General features: G+C 45.1%; 1 protein-coding gene across 1 annotated transcript in view; it reads right to left on the reverse strand.

Moving 5' to 3' along the window:
* MAD1L1 (mitotic arrest deficient 1 like 1) overlaps positions 1-15,446 on the reverse strand; it is a 428,393-nt gene extending 412,947 nt beyond the window's left edge. Inside the window, exons 1-9 of the mRNA XM_075284203.1 lie at positions 15,414-15,446; positions 12,551-12,735; positions 11,043-11,183; positions 10,185-10,364; positions 8,739-8,863; positions 7,721-7,802; positions 6,960-7,090; positions 5,947-6,061; positions 5,391-5,452 (exon numbers count right to left, since the gene is read on the reverse strand). Coding sequence (XP_075140304.1) covers positions 5,391-5,452; positions 5,947-6,061; positions 6,960-7,090; positions 7,721-7,802; positions 8,739-8,863; positions 10,185-10,364; positions 11,043-11,183; positions 12,551-12,703 — 989 coding nt within the window. The 5' untranslated portion in view covers positions 12,704-12,735; positions 15,414-15,446. The remainder of the gene's footprint in view (positions 1-5,390; positions 5,453-5,946; positions 6,062-6,959; positions 7,091-7,720; positions 7,803-8,738; positions 8,864-10,184; positions 10,365-11,042; positions 11,184-12,550; positions 12,736-15,413) is intronic.
* Positions 15,447-20,249: the final 4,803 nt, after the last annotated feature.

The following is a 20,249-nucleotide window of genomic DNA, read 5'->3' on the forward strand; positions in this document are numbered from 1 at the left end:
GGGAGGATAATCTGAACGCAAACCCAGGTCTGAAAGCTGAACCGCTCGTTCACGGGGACAACATTTGGATAGAAATCAGTTGCTGTCTGTGTGTAGCAGAGCCATGAATACCAAGGCAGATTCTGATGGACCCCGTTGACTGTAACAGGAAAATATTAAAATCCAAAAAATTTTAATGACAACATTGCCACCATAGGCCAGGACTGCGGAGGTGGAAGGCCAAACGGTTTTGCCACACACCGCCTCCTGCTTAACTTCGTTTGGACTCAAATCAAAATGAGTCCTGACTGCACAAAACTGCACAATACAGGTGTGACCTGAGCCCTATTCTTTGAGCACCTTGTTTGACCACAGTAGTGCAATGCAGATGACCAATGTGGTACTCGCCCCTACACAAATACCCATTTTCACCAATGTAGTACTTTGCATCAATGTAAAAGGGGGACAACGACGACACCTAAGGGAGATAACAGAAAATAATATCTACGCGGGGCTGTGAGGTGTAAAACAAAATACAGTCCAATATTAAGATTATGACTAGAGATGAGCGAGTAGGTATTCAAAAGAATATTACGGTATTTGAAATACTCGTACTCGATCGAATACTACTCCTATTTGCAGTAAAGATTTGATTCAGAACCAGCATTGGACATTCTGGTCTGATCTTAGACTCCGCCTCCTCACAGACGAGCCTCCGGCAGAACCAGCGTCGATTGGCCGAATGCTATACAGTGTACAACATTCGGCCAATCAATGCTGGTTCTGCCGGAAGCTTGTCTGTGGCTAGGCGGAGTCTAACACCGGTCCACAGCAGTCTCCATTGTGGTCCGATTTTAGACTCCGCCTCGTCACAGATGAGCCTCTGGCAGAACCAGCATTGATTGGCCGAATGCTGTACACTGTATAGCATTCGGTCAATCAACGCTGGTCAATGCACAGACCTGTTATAGTCTATGGGGTCCGTGCGCTTTAACTGCACTTCGCTCCTCCTAAACACTCTCCTCCTGCTACTCGTGGACTCGGTGACTCTCCTTTAGTCTTATAGTGGTTTCCCCTGAAACAAGCATTTTTTCCCATAGCCTATAATGGGATTCGATATTCAATCGAGTAGTCGGATATTGAGGCTCTACTCAAAACGAATATTGAATCTGGAATAGTTCACTACTCGCTCATCTCTAATTATGACCGCTCGCTGTTCTGTATTACAGTCCTAGGATGTGAAGACTTCAGATACATTGTCACAGTCAGATACCTAAACCTTATTCTAAATACCGCAACCAAAATACAAATGGGATGGAAAATCATTAGTCAGCAGAGGTGGCGCCATCTAGTGGAAAATTTAAGAAATACATTTGGTTTTAACAAATTCCTTCACACTGCTACGATATAGTCACCGTCTAACACAGGCCAAAGAATCTCTTATGGTGGCTGCAATAAAACACTTCTATCAGAATTCATGTCATAAAGAGGGATTGATCTCTGCGAAGTTTAGGATATCGGCTCGATTGATCGATTTATGCAAAGTTATTTGAGAAGTTGTCCTGTCAACCAAAAATCTAGGGGAATTCTTGCCCTAACCTTTTAGTTGACCGAACAACCCTTTTGGGGAATGAAAAGAGGATCTGTCTCAAGTCCTGATGAACATCCAATCCTGGACCATCTTCTCTTAGGACTTTGGGACGTGCTGTTCCTCTGTTATCCCTCCTGGAAGATTATTGATTACATTTAATCAATTCAGAAAAATTTTTCTTTGCATAAGGGGTGTGTACTTAAAATATAACCCATACACAGAAATATGGTGCAAAAGTTTTAGGCAGGTGAGGAGAAAATACTGCACAGTGAGAACGCTTTCAGAAATAGAAGGGTTAATAGTTTGTGTGTGTCGATTAAAGAGGACCTTTTACTGATTTGGACACAGGCAGTTCTATATACTGCTGGAAAGCTGACAGTGCGCTGTATTCAGCGCACTGTCGGCTTTCCCAATCTGTGCCCCAGGTAAAGCGCTATCGGTGCCGGTACTGTAGCTCTTTACAGTCAGAAGGGCATTCCTGACAGTCAGACAGGTACGTCCTTCTCCACAGCAGCGCCTATGGCACTGTACAGTGTGAGCGGGGAGGAACGCCCCCTCCCTCTCCTGATAATACTGGTCTATGGACGAGCAATGAGAGCAGAGGGAGGGAGCGTTCCTCCCCACTCACACTGTACAGCGCGATAGGCGCTGCTGTGGAGAAGGACGTACCTCACTGACTGTCAGGAACGCCCTTCTGACTGTAAAGAGCTTCGGTACCGGCACCAACAGCTCTTTACCCGGGGCAGCTTTCCAGCAGTATACAGAACTGCCTGTGCCCAAATTGGTGAAAGTTCACCTTTAACAAAATCAAGTGAATGAAGAAAAGAGAACTGTAAATCCCATCACTATTCAGTGTGACCTTTACCCTTTCTTGGCACTTGCAGACAGTTTTTGGCAGATGTGGGCAGGGAGGTTGTTCCCGCCGCCATCTTGAAGAACTAAGCCCAGATCTTCTTGCTCCAATCCGTCTGTCTCTCCATGTCATTCCAGACAGACTGGAGGATGATGAGATCAGGGCTATATCTGTGGGGAGCTGGATCATCACACCAGGACTCCTCCTCCAAAGAGCAAAGGTCACACCGAATATCGATGAAAAAAAAAAACCTATTAGCAATTCTATGTTGGAAATTGTTCTTGCTTTGCAGCATTTTTCCACTCCTGCCTAACTCTTTTGCACAATCCTGTAACTATAACACGTCGGGTCCCGCTTCTTTCCTCCATTGACAGCACGCACATGTATTAGGACACTACATGAATCCCGGCACCCGCCGCTCTCCTGTGCCCCGGACGCCCCCAGTTCCTAGTTTTCCACCAGCATTTAGCAGGGTATTTTTAATTGGAAACAGCGTGATATCTGCCCAAGGCAAATTATTAGTGCGCAACAATAAATTATTTCCTTGGGTGCCAATAACGTATTTATTTTCTTGCCCCTTTCCCACCGTTCTTTAATAAATACATAATCTCTCCCAGAAAGCTTCCACCATGTTACGTGGCTTAATCACAATCTCGCCGCCGCTTCCAAATGAAGATGTTATTAGACTGGAGCAAAAAACGAAAAAAAAAAAAAAAAAACGTAAAAAAAAAAAACCTTGTCACTCATTTTCATTTGTCTCCTGCTGCTAAATGACTTCATTAAACATGAACAGCTTGAGGTAAGTAAAAGTGATTTTTTTTCCCCCCCAGAAAGTCACTTAAGGTGGAATACCAAGGGAAGGACGGCGGCGTAACAGTGCCAGCAACCGAAGAAACGCTACGAGAATCGGTGCCTCGCATTACGCAAGAAGGGAGGGAGGTGGAGGAGTGACAGATGCCGGCGATTACGAGAGAGATCGTAAACACATATGGATCCATTATAATTGGATTTCATTAGGAGCAGAAAACAGACAAAAGTCATTTACTGGTAAATCAGCGGCTCCTCATATTCCCATTTAGGAATAAATAAGCATTCGAGGAAATAAGACGTTCGCTGTCTTTGTTATTCCTTTCAAATAAAAAGCTTCCCACTCTCGTCATAGACAGGGCAGTAAAATCGCTGTGAGTCGGCAGCGGGCAGGTGTTCGCTCTTATCTTCTCTCTTTATTATTACGGTTGCCTTTATAAAATCGATATTTTCCCATAAATGTAGCAGTGAAATCATTGAGAAGCGGCAGTGATCATTATTTATGGACTTCACAAGACCCCTGATAACACCCCTTCCCCCACACAATCACTTTTGCACTAGAAGCCTCACCCATTCATTTCGATGGGTCCGTACACACGATCTTGATTTACACGGACACGTGTGTGGGCTGATAGACCAGGCCGTAAATGGAGCGTCCCCCATCAATTTAAATGGGGGGGGATTCAATTCCATTCTGATGTCAAGGAGCAGAATGGGACCCGCTCTATAGTGTCCAAGAAGGAGCATCAGAACCCACCTTGGAAGAGCCTTGGCCTGCACAGAAGGTCGTGTGGATAAGGCCTAACCATTATTTCGCACATCCTACACTGGGGTCCGGTACACGGCCTGGTGTATACAGGACAGTCTCTAGAATGCAAATTCACCAAGTTCTCCATAAACGCTGAAGAAGCAGGAGGTCGCGGAAGTTTTCTTTTCGGAAGAAGTTGCACTTACAAGGAAGTCTACCATCACAAAAATTACCTTATAAACCTAATAAGCTGTTGTACACAAGGTTATTGGCATAGAGAACACAAGTGTAACCTAAGGATTTACTTTTTTATGTAAAACTAGCCTCTGCCCGCAACTTCGTCTGTGTGATATTGGCGTTGATGATCTGCGTATATTCAGCAAATGGCTGCCGTCAATGGTTTTATGCCTATATGGCCATTTGTGATGCGAGGAAATTTTGGTGTGTGTTGTGCCATTGATGGTTTTCCTGCTCCGGGCGTTTCGGCAGCTCTTAAGCTGTCCTGCTGCTGAACTTGTTCCTCGCACCGTGCCTGTGATTGTTCCGGCATCTCAGCAGCTCGCTTGGACGCCATATAATGAGCATGTTGTTGGCAACGATGATACGCCTGCTCCGGCGTTTTGGCACCTGGCGTGCCACTGAACTCATTCTTCGCACTGTGCCTGTGATTGTTCCGGAATCTCAGCAGCTTGCTGGGACACCATATAATAAGCGTGTTGTTGGCACCCTATGATCCCCCTCAGCTCCACTTGAGGAGAACTCTGTGACTTCTGGTTCCTTCATAGCTCTCGTTGTTTTAAAATTTTGCGACAAATTAGATTTTCTTTTTCCCGTCATGTTTAAAAGTAGTAAACTGCCAATTTGGATTAAAGGTGTTTTTCCATCCAGTGTGTCAGCACTGCCTGGAGTAGATCAGATAATATGCAAATGCATGTACATAATGGACTGAGGGTTAGCTGAGTGTTTACACAGAGAGACAACAGACCTGGTGTTATTAGAAGCTGAGATAAGAGCAGTGTAATATAGTATATGAATATAAATTCATAACAGTTGTAAAGCCATGTAGCCAATGTTTTAATCACATTAGTAGGATAGAGCTGTTCTGTACATATGGAGCAAGGTTTGTTTTTGCTTGTTTTTGCCTGTGGTTATCACTCACCCTAACAAAAAACTGACAGTGACTGATGTGCACAAATACAAGTGAAAACAGTTGGAAGACTGGAATCCCTTTATGATCAGAGCGGGTCTCTCCAATAAGAAGACCGAAACCCATATACAACACTGATATTAAAAGGAGCGCCATCTACAGTTCCATCCCAGTGTTTATTGTACAAGTTCTTCTTGTACAGACACCTAATTGTTTGCAAATAACAAGAGGAATCACTTCGCAGAATCACATATTAGGCACTTACTTGATGCTGAGGCCCGTCCTCTGCTCCGTGTTTTCCCAGTTCTTCAATTTCTTTTGTATTTTCTATAATATAAAATATTACATTACATTCAGAATCAGATTCTCTGCAGGAGATTTCATTGTGCTATTGTTTCATTTGCAAAAGATGCAACAAGGCAAAAACCCATTTATCAGCCTATAATATAGACAACCTCCAGCAGAAATATAACTTACACCCCCCCCCTGCACTGTCATCAAGCAGTTCTAGCAGACAACCTTTCAGCTCTGCTTCTAATGTAAGGGTCAGCAACCTTCGGCTCTCCAGCTGCTCTAAAACTACAACTCCCAACATGCTTCATTCACTTCCATGGGAGTTCCAAGAACAGCAAAGTAAGTATGCATGCTGGGAGTTGTAGTTTATCAGCTGTTGGGAGTGCTGGGAATTGTCTACTCCTGCTGTAAAGGGATACCATAAACCCTGTTTATCAGTATCTAACTCCTAAATGTATGACCCTGCCTTACAGATAACATGGAGAGGAGTTGTCGAGATTACTTTCTGCAAGCCATGTGTCACCCACCTCATTGTCCAGCTCTAGAGCTACCAGCTGTTCCTTCATCCGCTCGTGGCGTTCAGCCGCTCTGCGCAGCGATTCCACCTCTTCTTTCAGCAGCGCATTATTTTCTCTCATTTCCCTGAATAGAGCGAAATAAAATTAGGCGCATAATGAAATCGACTTAAACAAGAAAAATCGGCAGCGGTTCAATCTAGTAAAGCACCAGCAAATATTTATTTAAAAGCCGCTCCATAGTGGGGGAAAGGCTATAATGTTATCAAAACTAGTAAGAAGAGGGAATAGCTGAGAGGTAAGGAGAGGGGGGCGGGTTATTAGGGGTAAATCTCCTGTTGGTCTAGTTTTCTTTAGTCTGCATTGCATCTTAAGTTTTTACATTTTAGATTAAAAGGCCTAAAATGGACTAGAAAACTGGAAAACTCCTGAAGATATTGGGACTGACATGACTGTGTAGGCCAGGATGATGCTAACATGTGTAAACCCCATTTTGTGCACTTTGGAGTTTCTCTAAAAAAAAAATAAAAAAAAAAAAAAAAGCTTGCAGTTATTTAAAAACAACCCTGATCATATTCCCTATTAGGGTACTGGATATCCTAAAGGTTACCCCTACTCCAGTCCCTCTCTCTAAGCCAGAACAGAGGTGATCTGTAATACTGGTTGCCAGTCTGATAAATCTAAGTGGCTTTGCAATACAACATGTCCCCTGGAGTAGTGGACCAAGGCCCTTCATTTCTGTTCTTTTGTAGCCTGAAGATGTTCTATGAATTCATACACAGCACAGTAGACACTCCAGGCAGAACCAAGCACAAAGGAATGGGCACAGAATTCCACTTGGCAACTTCTGCCCCTTATCGATAAGTGGGGGGGGGGGGGGTCTCACGATTAAAACTTTTGATTCATTTTGGACATGTCAAAAAATTATATCAACCCTTTAAATGGGGCAGAACATTTTCATGAAAGGTCCTCTTGATACTATTACCCCAAAGGGACCAGTTCCAATGACAACCCCAAAGATTTACCTGTAGTAAGAATTCTCCTCCCTCAGCTGCTGTAGTTCCCTCTCAACCTTTGGTAGTTTTTCCAGATCAGACTTCATGCACTTGACAATGACAGCGTCCTGCTCCTGAGAGGACAGCTTCTGTTCTAAGGTCTGTATGAGACAAAAGAACAAAGTTAAAGGCAACTGCGTGTAACCTAAGAATTGTGCTTATACTGAGCATATGGACCAGACAAGGACATCTAAGGTAAACTCACTGGAATATCAGTCATTTCTACAGACTCGTCAGCGGGTTACACTATGTCGGAAACCATATTTGTTTCCTAAAAAGTGTCACAGTGCCAACAAACCTGGCCTTTATTTTTGCATATGCCTATATCTTACATGCTTTTAGACAACATGTGGGTCGGCTTCAGGTCCCTTGCACACAACTGAGTGCGCTTCCAATGTAAGGCAGTGAGAGACACCCAGGTGCACTCACCTCTATAGGGGAGGATTATAGAGAAGGTCCTAACCTGCTCAGTGTCATCGCAACAGATTGGACCGGAAGCAACCATAGACGCGAAAGCCTCCTAGAATGCCCTCGGATATCTATACAAGTGTCATCTGATTGCATTCTACTGAAAACTCTGCTCCATATTGGAAGCACACTAGGTCGTGTGCATGGGGCCTTGCTTTGCAAGGACAGATCACTGAATGACAGCTGCCCAGTCAAGCATTCTATACATTCTGTGGTTAGCAAAGATGGCAACTTCCAGCCACAAACATCTGTAATTTACCAACCTTTATTTTCAATTCATACTCAGAATTTAAGGCCTGAAGTTCTTGCATCACTTTTGCATTCTCACCGCTATCCTGCAGCTTTCTGAAAAAAAAAAAAAACACAAAATGTTATACAGTACAAGTATACAGCTAAGGCATGGTTGGAATCACATTTTGCTTAATGTTTAGTGTGTACGTCCACAAAGATACCAATGTACATGTCTGCAAGCTTTACACACAGAAGCCGAGAGAGTAAGTTACGTCATGGATGCAAATAGAGGCTGTAACCGCCTACAGGTGTGACTATACGGGATCCATAACCAGACTCCATTAAATGGATACCTAGGACACGTCGCAATGGAGCCTGCCTGTGATAGACCAGTCTTCTATAAAATGGCCGCTGCCAGAGTGACACTCCAGCTCCATACTCTCACAAGCCAACTGTCACTTCACCTGCAGTCAGAATTGAGGGTGAGGTTTTTACACCCCCAGTACCACCCGCACCTATTGTAGTAGGAGGCAGCTGTATAGTTATGTCAATATCTGTGGGATAACGTATAGATATAGAGGGGAACACTTTATGATTTGGAGGGGGCCAAAGTGGTCGGACCCCCACCTTCCGAAGACCGGCCTCCGATTCTCTCGTCCTGATGGAGTGGCAAGCTGAGCAAATGCCCTGCCGGTCCATTCATTCTCTATGGAAGTACCAGAGATAGCTGAATGCAAAGCTTGACTATGACTGGCATTCCTATAGAGAATGAATGGAGTGACAAGGTGCATGCTTGGCTTACACTCCATGAAGATAGGACAAGCAGAGAAGAATTCTCCAGATGCCAATAGTCAGACTCCAACAATTATAAGTTATCCCAATCCTTTTGATAGTAGATAACTTTATAAGTTGGTACAACAGCTGGAATCGGCATAAAGTCTGATCCTGCCCTCTAGACTGGCTCAGCGCTCACATTTTCTAGGTGATTGAGATGGGATCTTATTTACACAAATAAACGTCATTCATAGAGATTGCAGATAGAAGACGTACTTGCGATGAAACTCCAATAGTTTGTCCAGTTCCTGCTTCTCCAGCTCCTGAGTTTTTAGCTGCATCTCTAGGTTCATCACCTTTAACTGCTGTTCAGAAACTTTCCCCTTTAACACCATGATCGCCTAATAGTCATTAAAAAAACAGATTAGAGTAAATATGATTCGCTAGTAAATAGCTGCTTTTACACCTATAGCAGTGTCCACAGGTAACACTTGCGGTCTGCCATAAATTGCTGAGCTGCCACTGGCTATAACTTGGCACAACGGCGGGTCCTGGTGTAGACCGGCAATTATTGGTAGACAATGCCGACTGAGCATGCCCACGGCCACAAGAAAATGGTCGCTTACTCAGTAAGCTGCTGTAAGCGGCCATTTTCTTGAGGCCGCTTACACAGTATGCTGGTGTAAGCGGCCATTTTCTTGTGGCCCAGGCATGCACAGTCAGCTCTGCCCGAAGCCTAGAAGATTGAAACCCAGGACAGAAGACAACACAGGGAGAGGGTGTTCCAGAAGATGATGAAGGCGTCGCTGAAGAGTTCTCTTGCAGCATTGGACCCGCCCTCCAGTGCTGCGAGAGAATTCATTTGCATACTGAAGAAAACCCGGATTTCTACCGAACGGAGGTGCGGAGAAGACGTCTAAAGGTAGGAGAAGAATAGACTTACTTAAGGTCTATTCCAACGTGTTAGTCAGAAAAAATGGCTATCCAATGATAGGATCCCTTTAATACTGACCTAGTGTGACTAGCTAACACCACTATACCGTAACTGATCAACAACATCATACTGTAGCTAAATACACTGCTTACAGCGACTGGCTAAAACCACCATGCATTGGCTGAATAATACCGCCATAATGTATACTGTAACTCAATATTACCATTACCTAGTGGCAAATATGGACCTGTATGTGATGACACAACATCCTGGTGCAACACAAAACGTCAGTGGAGCGCTACCGGATAAAACGTGTGACATCTGCATGTGACGGTTCTCATAATCCATGTTAGCTTTAATGCCTTCTCATTAGAATATTAAGATACAGTATAGGACAAGTTCTCCGACACCATTTTCTCAAGAAATTAAAAGGAATTGGGGCAACACGGTGGCTCAGTGGTTAGCACTGCAGTCTTGCAGCCTTGGAGTTCTGGGTTCAAATCCCGCCATCTGCAAGGAGTTTGTATGTTCTCCCCGTGTTTGTGAGGATTTCCTCCCATTCTACAAAGACATACTGATAGGAAAAAAAATGTACATTATGATCCCTATATCATCTATCCCTATAGGGGCCTCACAATCTACATAAATTAAAAAAAAATTAAAAGGAATCCGTCAGATGGAAGCGACATCCCAAACCAGCAGCAGTATCTGGAGAGGGATAAATGAACTCAGTGGTGTGTATATCGCCTTATGCGGCACGTCATAGATGTGTCACTATGTCCTTGTACCTCATTAGCCTCAGAGAGCTTGTCCTCTTTCTCCACCAGTTTCTTGCTCTGCGATTCAATTGTCTTCCTATAGGACTTGTTCATTTCAGACTGTTCCTGCAGTTTACTTTGAAAGTCCATTTCCTTCTCCTCCAGAGCTTTGATGCGTGTCATAAGCTCGTGGTTTTTGTCTGCTTCTCGCTGGAAATAAAATTGTAACTTTGTATTATGTTAATTCATTTCTCATCTGTAATTATAGTATTATTATTCTGCAATTCAGCCAGAACGAGGACTGGAGTTACTGCATAATGATAGAGAGGTGTCAGAAATAAAAAGTGCATCAGACGCTTGTTATGTATAGACTGCAATGAGGCAAAGGAGTCTCAGAAGTCAGACCCGCACCGCTCATAAAGTGACAGTATATCCTCGTGATACCAACAGTTTATGAACCAGGAATAATCCTTTTAATACCAAAACCACTCCTGTTCTGGAAGATGTTCAACCTAATGCGTAATAAATATATATTACTGCACAGCAGAACCAGACTCATCCCCATAAGAGAGGAACCAGAAGTCGTAACAGCTGGTCTTACACCGCCATAACGTGAGGGTTTTCAATTGCGGACACATTATATTCAGTGCGGCCTCCTATACTACCAGATATTTCATCCATGGTGTGCCGGGCCTCCGCACTGAATACAGCAGGTCTGTAAAGGCCGTGAATTCACGGCAATGCGCAGACTTGCCCATAGAACTCTATGGGCGACTGCGGCGGGACACGGGCTGTGTCTGCGGTGTCTATGTTGCTGATCAGCAACTTGTGGACCGTAAAATCAATACGGTTGTGTTAGACCGGCCCAAGTCATTTCTCAGCACAAACCTCATAGTTCCTGGCGCTTTCACTGGCCTCCTTCTCCAGCTCTATACGAGCCCTCTTGTAGCTCAGCTCCATCTGATTCTTTTCTCGCTCCACCTGAATAAGGCGAGTCTTCGAGAAGATCTGTTCGGCTCGGTCCTCATTCTGCAAGAAAGGAAGCAAAAGATGCAACAGTCAACTATTATATACTGAAGTCTATGTACAAGAAATACAGAGTGTGTATATACATAGACAACCCCTTGCCATATACCCTAGTGGGACCCATCTCCATTAGTCAAATTGAAAGGCCCCAAAATAAGAGCAGCCAACACTGTGGTGGGCCCGGCTCATGTATTACTCTGGTCACTACAGTGAATGGCAGGCAAGTAGTAGTACATAAGGCTCCGTTCACATTGTCATCCGTAGTCTATACCAGATATACCGTCAACATTGATGGTAAGAAAAGTGCAGCATGTGCAATGTAAGGAATTCACAATGTGACTGAACATTTTATGTAGGTAATAAGATTATGTTCAAGGATCACATTTGCTTGGTTGGTGACCATCACAGCATTAACTACTTCAGTACCGGGCCATTTTGTGGTCCAGGACCAGGCACATTTTAGGTTTATTTTGTATGTGCGGTTTAGAGGGCTGTAACATTTATCTCATTCAACTAATTTTTGCGTCTTTTTTCAGGGACGCATACGGCTTTATTTTTATGTTGTTTTTATTTTCGAAGGTGTTTTAATTTTTTTTTTTTTTTTTTTTTTATATCCGGGAAAATATAAACATAATAGGAGGGAAATTGTGTTTGGTTTTCACTTATAAAGTGTCACTGAAAAACTTTATAAAATAGTTTTTCCTCTCCATTACGGTAATTTTATTTTATATGGTGTCGTCGGGGGTGCAGCTATAACCTTTAATAACGTAATTTTATTGGCGTATTATTTAACTTTTTTTTTTTTTTTTTTTTATTTTAATTTTTTTTTAACTTCTTAATTAATTTTTAAATATTTTTTTTTCAGATTGTGTCCCCATAAGGTGATAAGAGACCTTTGGGGACATCTGATCACTTTTGTTTTTTGTACTGGAGGCTGATTTCTCCTAGAACTGAGGCTGGTACATTTAGCCCCAGTTGCAGGAGGAATACTGCCTCCTGCACACTGTATACACAGTATACAGAGCTGATCTGGGTCCTGTAGGACCCAGCAGCTCTTGCAAAATGCTGCTCCCGGCGGATCACGTGACCGCCGGGTCAGAGAGCGGCCGCATCATGGCGGCGCCCATAGCCGTGTATACAGCACTCATTGAGAAGGCAGGGAAGGGAATAAACCTTCTCTGTCTTCTCTCTGGGAGCTCCAGCTGACGTTACAGCCGGCTCCCAGCTTCAGTAGTTGCACGATCTCCGTGCAGCTGCTGTGTTCTGACTGGATGTACCGATACGTCCTGTCAGAACTAGGCAACCACTTCCCGAACGTTTATACTCTATGGGCGGTCCGGAAGTGGTTAAATAAGGTACAAAATATTCACCTGGAATTTTTGTTGAAACTGCATTTGTAAGGAAGCCCCGGTGGTGTTGGAGGTGCTGGCACCGGGTGGAGAACCTTCAAACGGCTGGGAGAGGAATTTATTAAAAGACCGGAGAGTAGACAGAACCGTCGTGTTGTCTTCCATTTCATCCATCTTGGCTGTCGGTTTTAGAAAAGGCCTGTGATCTAAGAAAACAAAAAGAAACCTTAATAATTTAATACAACGACTAACATTTACCAACACTGGCTAATAGCGAGACATTGTACCCCGGAGCCCGGAGTCAGAAGACATCTCAGAGCAGTCAAAGACTTTTGGTTTGTAGTGAAGACACTTTTCTGCCATCAGGGCTGTGGACCAACTCCAACCAAAATTAGCACCGACGCCACCGCCCCATTGTCACGCCAACTCACGGCTGAGCTATTGTAGGCCATTATTATGCACCAAAAAAAAAAATGGTGCATGCCAGTAATGACCGGTGATATTCACTGTATGCAAATGAGTCTCCAGATAGCACTGGGGGCGTCGCCTATGCTGCCTGCACTCTCCAGTGAACGGAAAATCACATAGGAGGCCACAGGAAAATGGCCGCCGCACATGTGCAGCCGGCGCTTTTGGTTGAAGACGCCAAGAAGAAGAGGTCGAGAAAAAAAAGATGGAGGGCGTCGCTGGAGAAGGCAGCACAGGGGACACCCCCAGTGCTGTCTGAGCGTAGGGGAAACGTTCCAGTGCTGTCTGGAGACTCATTTGCATATGGTGAAAACCGTGAATATCACCAGCATGCCGACACTGAGAAGACATCTAAAGGTATGGGGAGAATAGCCTTTCTTAAAGGGATCCTATCATTCAGACGACATTTTTTCTAAGTACCACGTCGGACTAGCCTTAAGAAAGGCAATTCGTCTCCTACTTTTCGTCGTCTTCTCTGCGCCGCCATTCGCCTACAATCCCGGTTTCTCTCAGTATGCAAATTATCTCTCTCGCAGCACTTGGTCGGGCCCCAGCGCTCAAACAGCACTGGGGGCGGCCCCAATGCTGCGAGAGAACTCTCGCCAGCGCCGCCTCCATCTTCGTCAGGAACGGCCTCTTCATTCTCTTCTTCCGGCGGCGTCTTCTTACTTCTAGGCCTCGGGCAGAGCAGACTGCACATGCCCACAGGCCCCGAGAAAATGGCCGCTTACAATACTATGCAAGCGGCCATTTTCTCGTGGCCTATGAGCATGTGCAGTCTGCTCTGCCCAAGGCCTTAGAGGTTACAAGCCATCGCCGGAAGAAGAGGCTGAAGAGGACGCTGCTGAAGAAGAGGAGGCGGTGTTGGAGAGAGTTCTCTCGCAGCATTGGGGCCGCCCCCAGTGCTGCGAGAGAGCTAATTTATATACTGACAAGAACCGGGATTGTAGGTGAATGGCGGCGCGGAAACGACAACGAAAGGTAAGAGAAGAATAGGCTTTTTTAAGGCTATTCCCACGTGGTACTTAGAAAAAACGTCGTCTGAATGATAGGATCCCTTTAAGTCTATTCCGACATGGTAGGCCTGAAAGAAAGAATTCTAATGACAGAATCCCTTTAATTGACATGCTGCCATTTCTAAAAGCGCAACGGACTGCAGGTACTGTAAAACGCCACTTTTCTGCCGCAGCATTGACGCCATGTGGGGCTTCAGCCTCAAACAGATCTGAGAATGGAACAAACATCGATTGTTTTTGGTGGAGGAATACATTTCCCAAAACTAATGGGCTAGTAAATGGGGGCAAAAATATACTGACACACTCCCTAACTTATTAACCCATAAATGTCTGCACAGGGCGACCACAACAAGCTAGTCACGACAGGTAGGGGGAATAAAACTTAGAATTCATAAAAATGTTTGGAATCTCTGTTGTCTGTGACTGGAAACTCATCGGCCTTCAGAGAACAGAACAGATATTTGTCTATTCCTCCCGATCACCTCCATGTACACGCACACTTGGTACAACTATGTGTCTTCAGTAAGGAGAGAGGATTCAGGGCTCGGGGAGACACTCCTGTCCGTATACAGAGATACAGGGCTCATGGAAGTCGGAATAAATTTCGGGTGAATGAACCCCTAAATCAGAAAGCTGCTGAATTTCGCATTACAATGTGAACAAACTTTATTAACCCAAAACAAAAGCAGAGGATATTGGTCGTCCATGTAAACATGATCCACGACTAAGGGGGCGCTCACACTACGGTTACCATAGGGTCTGTTGGATGAAAGAGAAAACGGACGCTTATCATATCGAACGCTGAGGAGAAGAAGAAAAACGGAAGGTAAGAACGGACGACCGCCACAAGTCTTATTTTCAATGCACGCAAGTCCTGCGCGCCGCGTTACTTTGACCGCCAAGATAACGGATTTGGTAAAAACGGACGCCAGATCGAAGCCCGCAGAAATCAATGGGATTTTTGACCGATCCATTAGCGCCTTTGTTCGCATTTTCTGATTCGGTTAACGGTAGTGTGAACGCCTCCTAATGGGCGGCCATGACACCCAGACCGCAGCGGTCGCCGATTTCCACATCGCTAGAATTGGCCAGACTGCAGACCTGGCCCCAAGAGCTTACAGTCTAGAGCAAGGGCAGCTGTGACACTACAACACCCAGCCGGGACATGGAGCAGGTGCTGAGGCGAAGTATAGACAGTGTAGAGGTAGTAATGTCAGCCTGCACACGTGACCAAGCCGGGGAACTACAAGTCCCATCATCCCCTGTCTCCTCAGAGCCGCTGGGACTTGTAGCTCCTCACCTGGGCACTGCACTGTAGGTAACTGTATACAGTATAATCATGGCTCTGAGGTACTACAACTCCCATCGTGCCCGGCAGCAGACACGACACAGCCACTCACCGCCGCGTCCTCCTCACACACTGCCGGCCGAGGAACTGAAGATCCCGCTCAGAGCGGCCACAGCAAGTCTCGCGAGAGCAGCCCCTGCCGTAATCCTCGCTGCCGGGAGCACTACCGTACTGACTGGACTAGCAGGGCTCTGCAATGGTTTTACTTGTTTTTGATGCAGTTTTTCATGTTCTTCAGTGTTTTATTTAGCCTTACAACCTGTGTATACTGTGTATATATTGTGTTAGGGTATATTCACTTATACGCTGAAAAAATCTGCATCAGTGTTTTTCTTTTGAAAGTCTGCAGAATTCCTCTGTGCACGTTCTGCCTCTATTAAGGAGCCTTCACACGGAGTAAACATACAGATATTTTTGCAAAATACACGTGTAAAAATAAGACTCCCATTGACTTCAATGTCATTTTGCAGGTGTATTTTTACAGGCGTAAAAAATATCATTGAAGTCAACGGTCAATATTTTTTACACGTGTATTTTTACACGTGTATTTTGCAAAAATACATGTGTGTTTACTCCGTGTGAAGGCTCTCTTATACGACCATGTGCAAGCTGCCAGCTGTGATTACATAGCTAGGACGGCACATGTATGTCGCGCCGTGCACCGGCTGTGCCTCTGCGGGCCCATTCATTGCCCTGTCCTGAGGTTTACGACATGGACTGTCACACAGATCCATGTGTACAGGCCTAGAGAAATGAATGGGTCAGGGTGTTATCTGGGAAAAACCTGAATAGCAGGCCCTGGCCCTGGACCCTGCGGGGGCCCCAAAGGTCCCTCTGCCACATAAACTATCCCCCTATTCTAACTACCACGAGGGCCCCGTTTGCACTGGGGCCCAGGAGATTCAAAGTACGCCTCTGTTCACACGTGCACATTTCACTTACATATTCAATCATTTCAAGGTGTTCATTCAGAAAATGGAAGCGGGATCTATTGTCTCTCTGGAGCAGATTCCTCAGTCCATGAGTCCGGACAGTCGGCATCCGGGTGTCATTCAGTTGTCGCAGACCTAAGAGCATAAGAGGAATATAGGAAATATTTTAAAAAATAGGTCGATCTGTTTGTCACATATTTGAAAAATGGATTGACAAGATAAAGCAGCGTCATGTGCGCTCCGCAATTATCACAGACAGCAAAATGCAGACGTGTGAACAAGGCCTTACTCACACCTCTCCCTTCTCCTGCCGTCCCAGCAGCAGGGTCTTAGTCATCATGTAACCAACTACCAGACATGACTGCTGCGGTCAGGGAGTGTCGGAGCGATGGAAGGCGCCACTGACACCGGCCTGCCCCAATGGGTTGTATAGTGCATGGTGGAGCAGAACGGGGGGATTTTGGACCCCTGTCTAAATGAAGCTCCATTCATTTCACTTCAGGTATCTTCATGATGAAATGTTTGCAAAATATTTGGAAAAACAAAACAAAAGAAACTTCCTTTGCATAAAGTTGTGCTAAATACATAGTAATAAATAATAGTAAGAAATAATAATAATAATAATAATAATAATAATAAATAGTGCACTTAGTATCTGTATATTCCCAGGTCCCGGCTGGTGACGGCTCAGACAGCTTCAGTTATATAACCATTTCTGTTACTAGATGGATGGACCAATGTAGCAAACTAGCCCTCTGACCTCTTGTATCCCCCTACCTCCTCATAGATTGTAAGCTCTTGTGCCTGGGCTCTCTATCTTCTTCTGTCCTCTCTACCTCCTCATAGATTGTAAGCTCTGGTGTCTGGGCTCACTCCTCTTGCATCCTCTCTACCTGTTCATAGATTGTAAGCTCGTGTCCTCCTCTTTATCCCCTCATAGATTGTAAGCTCTTGTATCCTCTCTATCTCCTCATAGATTGTAAGCTCTTGTGCCCAGGCTCTCACTCCTCTTGTATCCTCTCTATCGCCTCATAGATTGTAAGCTCTTGTGCCTGGGCTCTGACTCCTCTTCTGTCCTCTCTATCTCCTCATAGATTGTAAGCTCTTGAGCCCAGTCTCTCACTCCTCTTGTATCCTCTCTATCTCCTCATAGATTGTAAGCTCTTGTGCCTGGGCTCTCACTCCTCTTGTGTCCTCCTTTCTATCCCCTCATAGATTGTAAGATCTTGTGCCTGGGCTCTGACTCCTCTTCTGTCCTCTCTATCTCCTCATAGATTGTAAGCTCTTGAGCCCAGTCTCTCACTCCTCTTGTATCCTCTCTATCTCCTCATAGATTGTAAGCTCTTGTGCCTGGGCTCTCACTCCTCTTGTGTCCTCCTTTCTATCCCCTCATAGATTGTAAGCTCTTGTGCCCGGGCTTTCACTCCTCTTGTATCTTCTCTATCTCCTCATAGATTGTAAGCTCTTGTGCCTGGGCTCTCACTCCTCTTGTATCCTCTTTATCCCCTCATAGATTGTAAGCTCTTGTGCCCGGGCTCTCACTCCTCTTCTGTCCTCTCTATCCCCTCATAGATTGTAAGCTCTTGTGCCCAGAATCTCACTCCTAGTGTTAATTTCTTTGCCACATTGTAACGTTTCATATTGTGTATCAGATTTGTAAAGTGCTATGGAATATGTTGGCGCTATAGAACGTTATTATAATGGATCTCTAGAGGTGATGTGTTACAGATACTTCATACCTTTCTAATATTCATAATGGATGATTTTAACCAAAGCCATTGCCCAATATGAAATTTTACCAAAATAATCATTATCGGCACCTGAAGACAGAACTCCACAGTATAAAATTTCATCCAATAGTCCACGAATGATCTTGTCTTTAAAAAAAGACACTTGGCTATCTCTGTCAATCCCATAGAGAAGGGGCCGCACATATTTGGCCAATCGTCCCATTCCTTTGAGGGTACAAGAACATCCCATTCTCCTGATCCCCCATGGATCAGCAAGTAACTTGTTCCCAAAGCTTCTCTTCTCGCTGTTTACTTCATATAAGCAGATTTACGTAAGAATGCAATGTGCGAAAAGACAACCCAAATGTTCTGCACAGAAATCTCAATTAATTCCATTGTCCACAGAGATAAGGAGAACCCTCAACATCTATAATACTGCCGCTGCAATGCTATTTAGAAAGATAAAACCGCAATAACACGAGGTCAGTGTTCCCAATCGCGAAAATGCCAGAAAAACAGGACAAGAAAACAAACAGATTAGGTCTAATATTTCTTCCCTCACCTTTCCTCATATCTAGATGTTCTATCAGTGGACAATGCCAAGAGAGCGAATATTTCACTGCGAGGGGTTATTATAGTGTAAGCGACTTCTTAGGATTTACTTATTAATGTGGATTTATAGTTATCTATGGAAAATGTCCTGCAGAGATGAGATTTAGAGGTGATTATTAAAGGGGTTTGTGGGTAATAGATATGGATGACCTGGGCTTAGGAAAGCTCATCAATATCAGACTGGTGGGGTCCGGCCAGCACCGCACCTCCCATGAGACGACTGCTTCAGGCGGCGCTATGCCAGGGCCACGGGGAGGGCGGCATTTTTGCTGACCTAAGCCAGTCCAGGACAAGCTGTCCGGGACTGGCTTAGCACCGAGCGGTGGATTGAGGAGGCCGCTGGAGCAGCGCTGCTCCAGCGGCCGCCCCTCACGCTCAGGCAGAGAGCAGGTCCTCTCCCTGCCTGCTCTCTGCCTGCTAAAGACGATCGCTCCGCTCGGCCCACCCCCTCCGCTCAGCTTTCTGACGTCCACTTCAGGCGGCACAAAGCCATGGTTCACCCCTGGGCTCGGCACTCAGTATCCTCATAAACCCACTGTTACCAGCATTTCTGGAAACACCGTGTTAAAGCGCGGCGTGAACGCATCACGGTTCTTCCCGCAGCGCTTTGAACAGAAAGTTCATGGAGTTTTCCTCCGCAAACTTTCTGTTACAATTACATCTAAGGGGAAGCCGCCGCCGTTTCCATAGATATAGTTGACATGCTATGGAAACGGTTTTGGAAATTGCAATGCGTCTGTGCTGTGATTTTTTATGATAGGATTCGCATGAATCCCATCCACTTTGCAAGTACTGTAAAATGCCGCACTTTTTCCTGCAGCGTTTCCAGATTGTGGGGCCCCAGCCTAAACCAGTAAATGGGTTAAAAAGAGGGCTCTCTTCAGCCATCACCTCTTCCTTCCTCCTGTGTGTGCCCTCATAGATGCACCTGATGTAGGGTCTCTGCCCAATCTTTTTAAGGCTAAGGGGGCAGAGTATTTTGGCACGGATTCTGACGCGGAATCCGCGCAGAAAAAAAAATCCTCCCATTGACTTCAATGAGTTCCTTTTTCTGCGCAAATTCCACATCAGAATCAGCGCATGGGCTCTGTGTAAATGCCTCCTGAAGCCCCACAACAAAAAAAGCGCTGCGGGAAAGACCACAGTGGCAATGCATTGAGGTTTTTCTCGCACCTCACCCTCTATGTCAATGTGGAGAAAACTAATAAACTTACCGTGTAATCAAATGGCATAGAAAGGTCTGTGGTCCGTGTGGTAATTCACTACTAAGCTTATACACAGCCCCGTCTTTTTGTACGCCCCATAGTGCGCTCATTTACTACACAGGAGATACCTCGGGATGTGCTCACGACCTCCGCCTGGGTTTGTGATGTTGCAGCATTTCCATTCTGTGACGTGCGGATGGGATCAGCCAGAATCTCCTACACTTTGCTGGTGCTGTAAAACTACACTTTTCTCTGCAGCGTTTCCGCAATATGGGGCCATAGAATGAACCTTGTGCAGCTCAGCCCCACTCAAATGCCAATTCAAGTGAATGGGGCTGAATGCAGCCATGGACAAAGATGGTGATGTTTCTAGGACAAAGCAGCCATGTCTATTCATCTCCTACAATCC

Source organism: Leptodactylus fuscus, chromosome 8 (assembly GCF_031893055.1).
Source record: "Leptodactylus fuscus isolate aLepFus1 chromosome 8, aLepFus1.hap2, whole genome shotgun sequence".
NCBI lineage: Eukaryota > Metazoa > Chordata > Amphibia > Anura > Leptodactylidae > Leptodactylus > Leptodactylus fuscus.